Source organism: Ammodytes marinus (genome assembly GCF_949987685.1).
Source record: "Ammodytes marinus genome assembly, chromosome: 9".
Classification (NCBI taxonomy): domain Eukaryota; kingdom Metazoa; phylum Chordata; class Actinopteri; order Uranoscopiformes; family Ammodytidae; genus Ammodytes; species Ammodytes marinus.
Genome location: NC_137213.1, coordinates 12,029,763 through 12,046,257, shown reverse-complemented (window position 1 = coordinate 12,046,257; position 16,495 = coordinate 12,029,763). Strand labels below are relative to the sequence as shown.

The 16,495-nt window shown below is 40.3% G+C and overlaps 1 protein-coding gene across 1 annotated transcript in view; it reads right to left on the bottom strand.

Moving 5' to 3' along the window:
- The window catches only part of LOC307255237 (collagen alpha-1(XI) chain-like), an 88,313-nt gene that overhangs the window by 53,962 nt on the left and 17,856 nt on the right, over window positions 1–16,495 (bottom strand). The window contains exons 5-13 of the mRNA XM_080033890.1: window positions 14,767–14,901; window positions 10,552–10,632; window positions 10,122–10,226; window positions 7,529–7,825; window positions 6,288–6,353; window positions 5,049–5,090; window positions 4,557–4,619; window positions 1,428–1,502; window positions 874–957 (exon numbers count right to left, since the gene is read on the bottom strand). Coding sequence (XP_079890016.1) covers window positions 874–957; window positions 1,428–1,502; window positions 4,557–4,619; window positions 5,049–5,090; window positions 6,288–6,353; window positions 7,529–7,825; window positions 10,122–10,226; window positions 10,552–10,632; window positions 14,767–14,901 — 948 coding nt within the window. The remainder of the gene's footprint in view (window positions 1–873; window positions 958–1,427; window positions 1,503–4,556; window positions 4,620–5,048; window positions 5,091–6,287; window positions 6,354–7,528; window positions 7,826–10,121; window positions 10,227–10,551; window positions 10,633–14,766; window positions 14,902–16,495) is intronic.

Here is a 16,495-nt window from a genome sequence, read left to right as displayed (position 1 = left end):
CATAGTGTTGTGAACGTGTGAATACTCAGTGTTTGTCCAACACTTAATGATTTCCATGTGTTCTACTATAGATCACACCTTGCTTACAGACGCAATATTCAACCTTTTTTTTCAGCGGTGCTTGGGTTATCAGGACCCCTGAGTGAGTGTGAACATCTGGTGTGGCTTTATATACTACCCAGCCTAACAGTTCCATATTATGGAATTTGGACAATTTATAGGATTGCTGGGACTTGTAAATAGGGATTCCTCCTTTCATTATTTACTAGCCTTTCTGAGTCATTTAAATGTTCTGTTTTAAAAACTTAAAACTACGTTTTTAATTCATTTTGGGCCACATTTGTTGCATCAGGTGTTCAAGTAAAACATGTTTATTTGAACTGCATTTTAAAAAGTGCAGGTGCATGCGTAACATTTTTAACTTGTAGATATCACCATGAAATGTTGCTATTTGATTTCTTACAGTAAAAACCATTATTTTTTGTATGACAATTTTTTCAGAAATGTTTGAATGAACAATATGCGTATGGACAAATCCTCCTGTAATAACCTTCAGAATAGTGCTAAGAATGATTATGGAAAGTTAAGTTGATGTAATTGCTTTAGAAGTTGAATGTTGATATAATGGCCGTTAACGTTGGTTGAATATGAGAACAGACAAGGTTGAGTAAAATAAAGACCTAAATGTACATTTTGGACCTTTTAAGGCTTTTACGACATGTTGCGGAGCACAAATGACAAATTTGACCACTGACCAGTGCTTGAAAAAACAAAACATTTTTGTGGCAGCTAATGAGCGCCAGAAAGACACAGAAAATCATTGTTAACTGTCCTCTGAAGTGAGAAGGATGTGCTGGGGTCATGTTTACTTACCCTAGCCTGAGAGAGGATGGCCTGAGCCTGAGCCTCCTGAGCTGAAACCACGGGTCCCTTGTGTGACTCACCGCCTGCACGGAACTGTCAACCACAAAACAACAAAGATAAACACGATTAAAACAAATGGACTTGTCTCTTTTTACTGAGTGAGACACCTAATGGTCTCCCCCGGTGAGTTTGTTCAAATATTATTTCTTTTAAAAAGCTGTAAAGCTGTCACCATGGCACATACGTACACACACACACTGACACACACACACATACACATACACATACACACACACACACACACATACACACACACAAATATGTGTCACCAAGCCTTTCAAAGCCTCAGTCACAGGTTCCGCTCCATTGCACCGGCTGACATTTACAAGGTAAGTGATTTGTAACCCAAAGAAAATAGGGTCCGCGATCCCTTTGGCCTACTGGTGATGCTATGAGGTAAACCTGACTAAAATGATGTGAGTTCACGGGCTAGTGACTCAGATGAAGGATGCACAGTATGTTTGGTGAATAAGACAGACAGCACAGTGGGCGTGTGGACTTACTGGAAGCATCAGGATGGTACCTGCTGGACCAGGGATACCGTCTGAACCGGGAATGCCAGAACGACCGGGAGGACCCTGGAATAAACAATACGAGTACAATGATATTGTGTCCGATTGTTTATGTGTAACACAGTTGTAATTAAAGGTGGAGTCAGCAGTTCTGGAGAATGAGTGTTGTACGTACGGTATAAATCACTGTTTGTCAAAGTCAGTGAATATCTCCTTATAATCCGCTACCTGTCCATAATGTGTGTGAGCGCTAAAAAGAATCAGTGTTAATACACAGCCTAGGCTCTGTAAACTGGTATGTGAACAAAGGGGCAAGCGTATAGCTAGCAACAAACCATTTTACAGAGTCTAGGCTGTGTATTAACACTGGATTTTTTCCCCAGTGCACACACAGTACGGACAGGTAGCAGATCGTGAGGAGATATTAACTGATTCTGATTAAAGAAAAAGTGTTCTCCAGTCCAGACTCACTGACTCCAACTTTAAGGTCAATAAGAAAAAACAAATATACATGCCCATTGAACTCAATGATATTCTAAATGACTTACAGGACGGGGTTTCTTTAACCTAGCTACCCATCCCCAAAGTATTGAATACCAATCATCAGCTATTGTTTGAAAACAATTTATTAGACGTGGTTAATAAACAAGTCGTATACAGTATATTTTGGCATGAGATTACTTTGATTATTTTTGCTATTCCTCTATAATTCCCCTGGAGGTGCTATGCAAATTGAAATAAATAAATAAAATGAAAATAGCGCTAACAAACAACGGTAACAGTGCAGAGACTGAACAACTAATCTTTTCACAGTAAGCCCTCTTCTTTATAAACAACAACACCACTTTCAATGGGATGGTACTTTGCTGCACTGTTGTTGCTTATTCCAAATAGATAATTAACTAATCCCGCTGAGAGGAATAAGAGAGAGGATTAAATCAGGGGTAAAGACGGAGAATGTATTTTCATTAAGTCGGCCCGCGGATGCTGCCTGCAGGAGAGCGTCGACTTTTATAACAAGACTGCACAATCCACAGCCATGGCCCTGGGAGCCTGTAATGCTCATTCCAAAAACAACATTGTTCAATGGATGACAATGAGAGAGAGAGAGAGAGTTTTCGCTCTTCCTAGATGCATACCACTTGTGGGGCAAAAAACTGGTTTGCGTATGGGAGGCACCAGAGGAGATTTGGTTGCTAATTAAAAAGGATTAGCTGATTTTCTCTCCTCATTGCCTTGTTCCTTTCCTCTTACCTCTTTTGCATAGACTATGTACAGGAAGGAACCCAACATGCCAAGCCCTTTGAAGATGTTCTGGGTTTCCTGTGCATGTCCTTTTTGACTTAATGTCTTTTAAATGTATCCTTGTTGTTGTGTTTTTGTTTTGTTTATGGCGTAACTATCTGTAAGTCTCCAGCTGTATTTCTCATTCTGATGAAAACATATTATAAATTATAATAGTAGAATGCCAACTTGCTTGATTAGGAGAGCATGTGTTAACATGCGTATACTTGCATTTGCACGTACCAACTTAAAATTTATGAATTGAATGTGTTGGGTGTTGGCATCCTATGTTAGCATTTACATCAAAGTAGAGCTGAAGCTGAGGCTTAAGACATAATTTTTGGACAGGTAGAAAAGCTGATGAAAAGTCAGGAGTTTCCTTAAAGTCTTTAGGATTCCTCCTCTGTGGACCATGAAAGTCTGTACAAATTCTCATGGTGATCTATCCAACAGTTGTGTTGAAATAGTTCACTAGTGAACTGGATGACATTCCTTTAGTGTGGCTAAAAACGACTCAAAAGCTAAATAATTGTATACTAGTTGCTCATGCTGAATTTAAGAAATAGACAGTTACATTAATGGGGAATACATTTTGATTTAGTTAAGACAAAAACTGAAGAAAAAAGATCAAGACTGAATAGTACCCTTTTTTTCCCTGGGAAACCAGGATCTATTTAGCAGTCATGTCATGTGCGGCAACTTGAGACGGCAGGCTTTAAATTGATGCCATGTGTTCCCATCTGCCTGTTCCCAGAGGTGGTAAATACTCGCCATCAGTTGCTGTTATCCTAAGCACAGTGACATCTAGTGTTAATGACGCTCCTACACGGCTGGGAAAGTGTTGCTAGAGTGGAAAGGAGGTAGACGGTGATTATGAGAGAAATGAGCCAATCCAACGCTGAGTGGCTACTGCGCAACGGAAAACCGCAAGACTACAGAAAAACGAGTGCGTTTTTAATCCCCCTGTCAGCAAGACTGTTTCTCGTGGGAGGAAATGAAGGGAGGGGCGGAGACTTTTTTTTGGTCCAATGAAATATTTTCTGATCACTTTGCCCCAAAAGTGGAACAACAAACCTTTTGTATGGGCAATGTCTGCCAGTCATACCAGAGTAGGAGTGGTAAGGTATTCTTTTTTTTTGGGCGGGTTTTGTTGGCAATTAAAGGGTTAAACTCCAGACACAGAATAGATGTGCTAAAATGGTGATGACAGGGGGGGCGCGGGGCGATCACCACATTTGGGAAAAACAAGCTGGGATCCAGCCTTCCTGGGGGGGATAGACACTCATTCTGTGTCATCCAATGAATAAAGAAAGAAAAAAATGAGTGGAATCCCACACTGATGGAAAAATGGGTTTTGGAGAGGAATAGGCTTCAACATATTTTATAGCAAAGTCTTTGAACTTCTCAGACCAACAGAGCTGTTTTGTCTTTGTTGGTATATTTACAGTTTAGGGACGTCTAATTTCCCAGCGCTCCCCCTCCTTGCTTATCCCCCCTACACTGCTGCTTGTTAGCAGGCTACTAACAATGGTATTATTATTATTTTCATGGCACTGGGACTGTACTTCATAGGTTAAGGCGTTGATATATTTTATATATGTTAATAGTAAGATGAATGGCTATGGTTCGTTAGTATTACAGTGTGTTTTACATCAATTGTAGCTAAGTGTTTCTGTTGCTACATAACTAAATTGATTTGGTTTAGATATGTTTTTTTCTTCTTTCAACCAAATAACACTGAATTCTAAAACTCTCAATGAGTAGAGAATGGGTGACGGAGCTTTTCAGAAAACATCTGTATATTCCACCATGAAATCAGACCAGCCCTTTACTCACCCTCTCGCCGTGATCTCCATGGGGACCTGGGGAACCCTGCAATCCTGGGGTACCGGGAATACCCTGAGATCACACACACACAGAGACACACATACACTTAGCATATTATACCCCAAAGAGCCGCTAACCAGCATTCCCACCACAGCAGTCAGTCCAGTCCGTCGCATACATATATAGGCCAACAAAGACAGTTAAGCAAAGAAATGGGTTCAGAAGACATAAGCATCAAAATAAAATACCCCCAACCCCCACCCCTTTCTCTCTCACTCTTGCACTCTCACACACAGAGACGTAGGCCTATACAAACGTTCATGAAAAGCAATACACATTTTTTGACTGTTTTCCCCCCCAACTCAAGCTTCCACTGGCGATCAGGGCTGATGCACTTTCCATAAAGACTAAGATGTTTTTCTTTCTTTCCCCCTTTCTTTAGCTGTTCTCCATCTGTGGAAGGCAGACAGGAGGAGGAGTGTGTGAGAACGTGATACTCACTGCTTGGCCGGGGGCTCCTTGGGGTCCTTCTATAAGCATCCCCTAGAAAAAAAAGGGGGGAAAAAGTGGATACAGTAGCATTACAGGGCGGCCCGTAAATCCACAGGCAATGCAGAATGTGGGGGGAGAAATGAAAGCTAATGGCTGCTTTGGGTTTGAGGTTGAGGAGTTTACTTTAAGCTCAAAATCTTAACAATACTTCAGCAATATGATGTTCTGTTTCTATAATGTGTGTGTGCGGTCAACGATTTAAAATGAGGGCCTATGATGGTACAGATGGTGTGGGTGTGGAGACGTTAACTACAGCTGCTATTTCAGACAATGTTTGGCCTGTAGTGGTAAATTGTATAGGATGTCTCTATAACGAACGTATGTAGGTCCGCTGTGGCCTTTTTTTTTGTAGAAAGCAGTTGTTTTGTCTTTGGCCTTTAGATGTCTGTCAAATCTCATCAGAGGGAGGAAAGTTTTGGTCGCAACGGCTTTGTTGAAATAAACATCTTACACCTTGAGTTCAGTGGCACTGAAACTAATATGGAGTAGGTAAAAACACTGTACTCAATTATGGATGTTATCCCACATATGAAAGCGATTGTCTGAATTTTAATTAGTTCAAGAGAACAGATGTGAAAAGAAAAACATCCATTCCCTCAGTGGAAAATATGCAGAACATCAGATTCAAGACTTTTATGGATTTATAAATCATTGTGTAAAACAGTTTGAAAGTAAAAAAAAAGAAGAAAGCCAGTCGACACTTATTTAAAAATATGCCACTCATCTGAACATTTTTGTTGGCTGAAACAAAAGAGCAACCGCAAGATAGAAAGAACACTAGGCTACTTGATAGCGCTTAGCAACTAGCTAGATGGACAAAAGCACAGGTAAATAGATACAGCATAGGCTACGTATATCTATTTAGCTGTTTAGCTTGTGTACGTCAGCTAGTTGCTAAACAGCTAACATAGGCCTACATTTAGCGTATTTACTAGCCTATATTAATTTGAAAGGAGTACCTTGGTTTGGTAGCTATTTAGCAACTAGCTAATATCATATTATTATAGCAGGCCAAATATAGCCTATAGCCTACTTTTTCATCAAAAAGTGGGAACTCATGGACTTTTTTTTGTATGTTTACCTGAGGAGAAATTGTGGGTGTTACCTTCAACATTTGAATGTTAACTGTTAACTTAGAGTGAGGTTTATCATCAGAATGATCAAACAGCTGTTTAACTCTTCACTTACTGGTTCAATGACAGCGGGTTCACCCTTCTCTCCTTTCTCTCCCAGGTAACTTTGACCGCCAGTCACCTACAGACAAAAGACAGACCAGGTGAGCTTTTTTTTTACACAGCAGCACGCCAGACATTTATGTGCAAAGGCAGAAGAGCACCAATGGTCTGGAAGCAAAGAAAAATGGAAAAAACTGAGGCCAGGGAGCAGCAGATACCCTGTCCTGTTGGGTGTCTTCTCTTTTATAGAGGTTAGGCTACTTAAAACACCGAACAAAACAGCTAAAAAAAGATCCCGAAAAATGCTGACTTGTGTTCTGCGAGCTTGAAAGGATTTTGGTAGTTTTCAAGGCTCATGCCTGTTGGAAAAATAAACCTCAAGAATCATTTTGCAAGAAGCCATAATTCAGACTTTGGTCTGACAACTATTTATTAAGCCCTCCGTAGAGCCAGAAGCTGCAAAGAAGACCCCAACTGTGCACAAATGCAGAGGTTGTTACCTGACACTATCCATACAATGACTTCACACGAGAAGAATTCACAAACCACCTAAAGCAGTGTGTGTCCAAAAACCGCTAGATTGTACAGTTGAGCCCCAAAGAGGAAACTCTTTTTTGAGAAAGTCACAGAATAGGATTGTGTGCTGTCCTTAGATAGTAGAGTGGAGAACTCTAATAGAGCGATTCAGATTTTAACACGAGGCAGACAGATCTCAAGTCAACATCCAGACAGGGACCGTGTCACTTCCTGCCACTGAGAATCTGGATCCCGAGGCAAGGAAGGGGACTGGAAACACGCCATGATGATAGACAGTGGCTCAGCAGAAAATGCTATGTCTGGTTCTAGATATTGATTTAGATGGATATGATTAAAAAAAAACATTTAGCAAAGACTTAGTTTGCATTCAGGAAATCCAAACAGAACACTGGCTGGTGGGATAACCTCACAGCACAACAGGCCTTTGATAAACAGCAGAGGTCACTGAGGCCAAGAGGTCATGCAAGGGTGTGTCTGTGCTGATGGCCGGGGTCGACATCTGTCTGTCCGTAATGGGAGACTCGGATAGACAAGGTGTGCGTTTGTGTATGCAGAATGCTCCGAGGCCACCCGTTAGAAACAACAAATAAAAATGGACAACCACAAACAACCAAGTCAAACAAATGCCACCAGCATCCATCTTCTTCAACTTTCCACATTCCTGATCTTCATTCCCCCCCTCCTCCCCAACCAATCCCTAATCACTCCAGCACTTACAGCACTCTCTCTGATGTCCGTCTCGGCTGGTACACCGGGGCCAAACTCTTCCTCGTAAGTCGCGAATGTAGGCTTGGTGTCAGCGGTTCCGTAATCGCCATAATCGCCATATTCGTACGGCTTCTCTACCACCTGTTTGTTGTCATATTCCGTCAGGTCGTATTCCTTAAACTCAGTGGCGGGGTCCACGGTCTCCTTGGTGTCCACTGGGGCAGCGGTCTCCACGGCAGCAGTGGTGTCCACGCCAACCTGCTCCACACCGGTGATGTAATCGTCCACAATTTCCCCATCGTAGTTCTGGGATCGGTAATCCAGGCGTCGCAAAAAAGGGGGCGCAGGGGTTGATAGGATTGGAAGGGAACATGGAGGTTTGGTTAGTGAAATGATACCATGTGAACAGCTTTCAGTGATACACATGTTTTTTGAAGCTCATCATTCATACTCAAGGCATTAGTATTTAGTACATACAGTGAATTGATAGGACACCAACTAAACGAAAACTGAGGAATTTTCAATTTAGTTGTGCAGGCATCCATGTGTCTAATTTGGGACAGCATCCAAAACTCAACATATGTGAAACTTCACATATGTTTTGTCAACAGGCACTGTTATTAACATTAAAGGTGGAGTCTGGATAATGTTTTTTGTCAAAACTACTATTTGTCAAAATCAGTTAATATCTCGCACAGACACAATGGCGCACAGACAGTACAGAAAAGTAGTGAATCTTGAGGAGATATTCACTGATTTTGACAAAAAGTGCTTTCGTTAACAAGCTTTCTCCAGAATCACTGACTCCCCCTTTAACATCAGCGATCACACATTATATTAGAATGTGTTTCTCTGCAAAGCAGTAGGAATGTGAGATGTCCCAAACTATCAACACATTGATGTTTAAACAATGTAAACCCAGGTGTGTACTGCCAAAATAAGTGCCTGCTGTAAAATCCCAGTATAAAGGACTAGTGAGGCAATTTAGACAGCTTATTGTTGAATACCTCAATCTAAGTCAAAAGGTCAAATGCAAGTGTTTACACAAACAAGAACATTCAAGACCGATTAAAGACCCAATGAAGTGAAGATGAAAGGTTCATTTGAAAAAAGCATTAATGTGCTCAGCTCATTGAAAGATGTCAATCAGAGTTACACTCAAATGCATCATTAGACATTGAACATTGACAGTGTCTTTTGGGAATGTGGAGAGAATATCTTTCGTGCAAATCTGCTTTTGTAAGCATTCTTTGTCAGTAAAACATTTGATTAATCTTGTGTTAAGCAATGTGCATGTGAGCATATTGTGACACAAAAAAGTTATTGTTCACTTCATGGGATCTTACCATGGTCCAAGGAAGAATTAATAGAGGTTATTTATTCAGTAAGACAGTGCTTCCATGTTCTAAAGGCTAAATCAGGCTTTTTAGGGGAAAGATTTACAGACATTTGGCTTATACTAGTATACTGGTAAATAAATACCTTGCGAAAGAATCTCTGATATTATTTATTACACGGTACATTTATCATGCATCATTACCAAAAACTGGGCATAGACTACAATCCATGTTTTGGAGCAACATGCTGAACCAGCACAACATACTGTACCTTCTAGCAATAATAACTCAACACACTTTTATTTTAGGCATCCAACAATAGGATTGTGTATATTGTGTTACGCCTATGGGCAATATGACCCTCTGACATTGTCTTAAACTTCGTAAAAATCGTTCTCAGTAATCAGAAAAGTGTTCCAACATGGAGCAGCATATGGTGAGTTTCCATGCTTAAAGCCCTCTGGCCCGTCACTGTAAATGAATGTTATGTCTCAAGTTGACTGAAGTTGCGTTATCCACCTCAAGGTACATCCGAATGTAATCGGCAGACATGTGGCTGAGGGAGCACACCGCCTGCATTGTTTTAGTTTAACCGCCAAATGTTCCTCATTATGATGTGTTTTATGTGATAGTTTAGCACAGATTAAGACAAGATCTGCCAAACTCAGGATATGGCAGGAGCATAGGAGATGAGTCTATGCACTGATTTTTTCATTAGTAACGGTTCATCAAATGACAGCTTTCCAGCTCCGGTCTTTATCCAAGCGCTGTTTGATTGAGGCCGGGAAGTGAGGTCTTGTTCGGTTATAGCCTCCGAAGACGATCATGAAATATATTTTGGCATTTGTGATGCCCAAGCAATTTGACTGAAATTTCATATTTCAGACATTTCATTTAATATAAATATGGATCTAGTGGTGAATGGAGTGGATGTTTATATCTGTGGTCCAAACCTTTCTTATTTCCAGAAAATCAAGAAAACCGTGAAAACTGTGAATTCTAATATCAAATGACGTTGTTCACCAAATACTAACAATCTGCTGCTGTTTCAAATGTTCCTATACATTGGTAGTGAATGGGAATTTTCACGGCATTTTAATTTGTTACATTTTTACTTTACTGACCAATATCATCGATTCACATTATATTTTAGTGAAGCATAGTTCAGTTATTAAACACGTTCATGAGTCCCTTGTGTTAACAACAATTCAGAACAGCAATAGGTCTTAAACTCTGTCAAAAATACACATTCTAAAAAAAGTTACCTGGCCTTGTCCGGTTGTTTCGGTCTCAGTGGGAGTCTCGGGCTGACTTCCGTCCACTGTGGTGTCGTAATACTCACTCGTGTAGTAGTCTGCACCAGCATTTGTCTGAAAATCAGGCAAGAGCAGCACACAGGGAAAGCATTACATATCTGACACAGGTAAAAATTCAAGTTCAGGTTATATCCAATAGCACTTGTTAATGTGTATATGTTGTTTCATTCCATAGCACTGAGATCATGATGAATGTAAGGCTGATATGATCATTCTCTACATTTTACGGAGTTTCAAAATCATCGTCATGATATGTCTGAAATGTGTAGTATACATTTTGCTTACAGGATTACAGGAGATGAGGTTAAAAGATCAAATGCTTATGTATGTATTGTTTATATCATTCAAGACCATGGTAACAGTTTTAGGCAAGTGTTACCTCAGTCTTGACTCCTTCAGTCGGTGGAGCGTTGGTGGTTTGTTCGGAGTAATCATAGAACTCGCCGCCATAATCAGGGTACTGCACAGAGAAAAGGGATGGAGAGGGATATAATTAATTATATCATGTAAATAAGGCACCACATAATAATGTACATTATTTGCTCCATTCCCATTCTCAAAACAGATTACAATTTGCAAACCATTCAAACATTTTGTACCCTCATGCTATTTACAAAAGAAAAAAAATATGGTTAAATGATGACAATATCACATCCATATTAGAAAACGGAAACATTTCGCATATGGCTGACAGCAGCTATCCTTGCTTACCTTCCATTACAAACCCCCTGAGCCTCACATGACTTTCTGAAAAGGTTCATCATGTGTGCAACCGAGCAAACAGCTATTAAGATTCTTGTTTGCTTCCTACAGGATGTTGGAGGGGTTAATGTGGTGTCAGTGAAAAGTTATCTGCCTCAACCGCTTAATGTTGTAAGCCAAATATGGCCTCTGGGTTCCATTAATTGGCCCTTTAACAGAAACTTGAAGCTGTCTTCACTCATTGCATGTTGGGGAAATTATGGGGAGCATGCTGACTACAGTACCAGGGGGTAAAAACCACTGTTAGAAAAATGTTGGGGCATTAAACCTTTCTCTGTAAAACATGTGCTACCTCGCTAATTTCCTCAACAGAACATCACTTTTGGATCTCTAAAGCATTCCATTAAGTTATATAGTGATCTGTTTAGTATATTATGGTGTGGTTTATTTACATTTGGGAATGATTTGAACCTGCCCCACTAGGAAGGAAAACTCATAATAAACACCACACAATGACATGAGACTGATGGTATGTTACTTTAAAAGGATTCGGGAAATAAGCGTATTTACTTTCTTCACCAGGGTCGGACAAGAAGATCCATGACACTATCACATTTTGCAGTTAAGGTGACTTTTAAATTTGGTTGATTCTAGCAGCAACTTTGGACAAACAATTTAATGTTTCTACAATGCCAGCGCCTGCTCTCGTAAAGATCTTTGCGAGCACGTTGCGGTGGCGGCGGATGCATTTGTTTAGGAAGCGAGTGAAAGAGAGACAGCAGGATGCATTGCGATGGTGAAGCAGCTTTGATCCTGTACCATTTGGAAAACACAGGATGTTCCGGTCTGCCGGCTTTACAATGATTAATTCATTGTCTAAGTTTGCAGGGAATGGTAACGGAACAAAGGCATTTATAATAACTGTATACAAATATTGTTCTTTTTCCTGACGGTCTCATTTGCTGTTACAGGTAATTTATGTCATCATGGGAAAAATTGAGACTGTTTCATAATCATTGAAAAGTTCCTTGAAGTCTCTTTAAAAACCTTTGTAAGAGCAAAAAGACAGTTAGCTTATCTTAGCTTAGCGTAAACAAAGTCTAAAGTTCCCTCCTGATCTGCCTTTTTCTTTTAATTCTACTCACACTGTCAAAAAAATGGAAAAGTTAGATTAAGTTAACAGACCAGCAAGCCACTGATATGCATCGCCTATCAGCACATGTTAAATATTAGTCCCCGGACGGCTGCTAAACTCATAAAAAATAATCCAAGATCCGTGGCCTTTTGCAACGCTGGCCTGGCCTCCGTTCAATAGCCCGCAGAGACAGATGGAAGGGTCACAAAGGAGAGAATCTCTGTCCGGACCAACTGGTCTGACTGAGAGGATAGAAGAGAGAGAGAGATGAGAAAATGAAGGAAAGATTTCTAAGGATTTATAGTGTTGAAGTGCTTGGCCAAGCTGAAGGGCCTTCACCACAGGCTTCGGATGAAAGGGGTAAAAACTGAAGTGTGCTCGTAAAAAAAAAAAAACTCCCCCTCCTGCATCTCTCCCTCTTCCTCTTTTAACCCAGCTGCAGACATGTGGCAGCGGGCTTCAGGTCAAGGTTAAGAGGCTAGGGTTAAAAGCAGTGCTCAGACAGTGCTGTTATAGAATTGTAGAGGTCTTGGTTTCAAAAACATACCTAGACCAAATAATGTCAGACTTTTATAGTTAAAGAAAACAAATGAGCTGTGAGATTTGAACTTCTATAAAAGTGATTTGTCCTTTGGAGGAGTGCAGGAGGAAATAACTTCTTTAATACACTAATGTGGAATGTAGGAAAAATATATTCCTGTAACAAGTGTACAGAAACCAACAATGAGTAAACCAGATTTACAATGTTCTTGGATCCAAACTTCTCATTGTTGTCGAATAACTGACAATTCCAGTCCCCTTTTCTTGGCATTGAAGAGTCACTTGATGATGAAGCAATATTTTCCAGGACATGGTACAGCCAATATTTTCAAATAGAGAACGGCCTCCTGATTTTTTTCTTCCTTATTCTTTCTCAAAACAGGAATCTTAAGTCTACTTTTCCAGGTACTGAGAGTCTAGCTGGGGAAGGAAAAGCTTGAATTTCCCTGGGAGTCTGGGCAGAGCCTGCAGAACTCGTTAGTGATATAAATCACGGGGCCACTCCAAAGTGGGCTCAGACTTCATGGCAGGAGAAAAGGAAAAGTTTCCAGTGTGAGCTCATCAGTTATTTAGTCAAATATTGAAGGAAAATGTCAGCCGACGAAAGAAGTCTTGAACTATAGCAAAAAAAACTTCAAATTTGATTTGGTGACATTTACTGTATTTCAGTTGGGAGATCTGACTGAAGGGGCCTGGAGTGTTGTTTTGGAAGCCAGAGGCAATTAAATGTGCATTTCAGAAGATGGGTTCAAACTCAACAATGCTTTTTGATATTGCAGCATGTTTCCACTAGTAAAAGACAGATTAAAGAAAGAGGCCGATTAGAGTTGACATAGAAACTCAAACATGTCTGTGTCTGTCAAAATACCTTTGCCTTGAGGAATGTTGGTGAAAATGTTTCAATATGCAGCAGAGTATATCTCATCTTTTTTTGTGTATTTGTGGCAGACTGAAACTTAACTGGCTTAAATCCGGGGACAAGGGTATCTATTGCCACAGTTATGCATCACAGACAATAGTTTTATTTATGTGAAATGTTTAAGGAAAAGGGTTGAAAAAAAGAGTGAGGAACAGAAAGTAAAGTCTGGGACAAACATTAGCAAGCCTGGCAAACTAGCTTCCATATTCCAATTGGAATACAAGCATGATGGTGGGTCCTCCAAATGTTTAATGCTATAAACTGATGCCTTTAACTGCTAGCAGTACTTAACCACAAAACAAATTATTATAAATTATCAATGACCCAAATGTCAGTGATCTGTTGCCATGGCAGAGAGTCTTCAAGGCGCAGTGTGTAATATAGGAGTATTTTAGCATCACATAGTAGTGAAAGTTCTAGATTGCAACGCTCCATGTCTACCCCTCCCGTTCACAGAATTTACAGAAGCTACGGCGGCCTCCAAGGACAATAAGTTAGTTACTAAAGATGGCATCATCCACCACTGCCTCAAGTCTTTTCACAATATCAAGTGATGAGTTGAAGATGTACTTCTTCTACGCTTCGAACAGGTGCGTTTTTTGGTTGACACCCAATATATATAAAAACACTCATGGCTGTTAAGTTTGTCTGTTCTGTACTACTGTAGAAACATGGAGGTGCAACAATGGCTGCCTCCTTGGGCGATCTGCTCCTATTTATATATAAAGCGCTCATTCTAACTTAAGGTAATAAAAAAAACGATTATACACTATTTAAAACATACTTATGAATACTATATTCCACCGAGTATGGTCTGAGAACACACTGCACCTTTAAAGCTTAGACTTTCCTTCCAGAAATATGTCCGAAGACAATTTTATTATTTTGAAAAATTGAATAATACTTAAAATAGTCTGAGTATAAATCATTATAGTTTTCCTTTCCATACAAAAATAGTGAGAAGATACACATTACAGTTTGACTTTAAGTCACCCCGTCTTACATGCTGATCTATTTCATTTCCATCCATCCAAGCCACCTAATTTATTTTCTTACCCCATCCTTTGCCTCTTAACTGTTCCTGACAACACCCAAGTCTGAAGGTCTCTTTCCAAAATCCTGTTATCATCCCTATTAAATCTCAAACTGCAGCTCCCATATTCCCTCCCCCCTTTCCCTTGCTACAGCTATCCCTTCCCCAGCTCCCTCCCTCCCTCTCTCCAGTCTCTCTAAAACCCTCTCTCTATTTCTCTACCTCCTCCCCTTCCCAAATCTCTCTCCATTCTGCAGATACTGACCTCGTAGGCTGGTTCAGGTTCCTGAGCCTGGGGGGTGTCTTGGTGGCTGGGGGTTTCACAGTCGGGGCTGTAGTGTTCACAGTAGTCATAGGCTGCCCTGGGGTCCTCCACTATCAGCAGTTGCTGGATGTCACCCTGGAAGAAAAAAGAAAGAAAGCAGAAGCCGTGTCAACAAATTTCACGGGTCGAGAAATAATTATTTATCAAGTCTCAAGTATTTTCCGACACACTGTGAATTCCCATGTCAGAGGGAGTGACGTTTAACCTCGACGTTCCCCCACACGTAAACAGGGAGTCTGCTGGATACTTTTATACCATGTTATGTTATGTAATGTTATGCCTATCAGTATTATTTATTTCAATGTATGTTATTAAAGAAAAAGTGGGTTTTTCTAGCTTGGTTTGGTGAATGGCTCCAAATACTAGAATACCAAGAAGCCTTAGCCACTGTTACTATTGAGGAGAAGCCAGCCATATGCACAAATAAGAGCTGTGACCAATAGAGTACACATTGTCATTTGAAGAACTTATCCAAAATGTACCAAAACTGAATGGATGCACACTATGTAGAATAAGGTTTAGCTTCCACTCGCAATTATTGGAAATGCTCAAATGAAGTTGTGGTTGACCACTCGTCTAATTTTTTTTATTTACACAGGGTTTGACTTTTGAATTTGAGATATTTCGGTCTTTTGAATTGAGGATTCAACTTGAATCTTCTGGAAGTGCTTCAACTGCCAATCAGCTGAGCTTGTATGTGCCGAAACCGAACGTGACTTTCATTTCCTGAGCTCTGACGCCCAAAGTGGCTCCAGAGATCACTCACATTCGATTCCTTTTTTTCTGCCGTGATTACAAATTGAAACCAAATGTTAATGTCCATGCGGTATGCACCTATTCCTTCCCACTTAATTGCCTCAGCTTTGCACCAACGTGGTGATAATAAAATGTGACAATAAACCAACAGGGCAGATGTTGTACGGCACCAGAGGCAATAGTCTCTCTTGACTGTTAATTACAAATAACTTTCAGGAATAAATCAAGGCTTTGGAGGATTTGTCAGCATTTTAAAAAAAGGGCTATTGTTCAGTCCACTCACTCGGCCATTAGGGACGGCAAGTCCCCTTACACAGCAGATAAATAACCACGGTCTGTACTTATCTGAGGCAGTCTGTTTTTCATGAGCTTTTGGAAAAGGAAATTAGATCCCCTCTTTCCCAACCCTTCCATCAGCCAAAGGCACTTTTTCCATGATCGTCTACTAAGGAATTTCTAAACCAACTGCTATGCCATTGATGTGGAGAATGTTATCCATACCAATCTACCATATGGGCACCTCAGCTGACCTTTATTAGAATGCACGTTGAGTAAGTAACAAAGGGGACAAATAAATAGGGAAAAGTAGGCCGCGATCAGGGTGGCCCCTAAAGAGGAAGCACATACAAAATTACAGGAGGCAACATCTGTACAAGTTTAGACCTCTGGAACACATTAGATAGTCACTGCCCCATGCTCCAACCATACATGACCAACAAATCTCAGCAGGGTATTGAACGACCCAAAATACAAGCCGAAAATATACACCCATACTTAAATTTCATATAGACTGCTGCATCAATCCACTTACTATTTTACCTTTTGTGCCATTAATATTCAAATGAATACATTTTGGTTACTGCTCATTTTCAGATCCGCCTTCCCCTTAGCAAACACATACATAATGGATTTC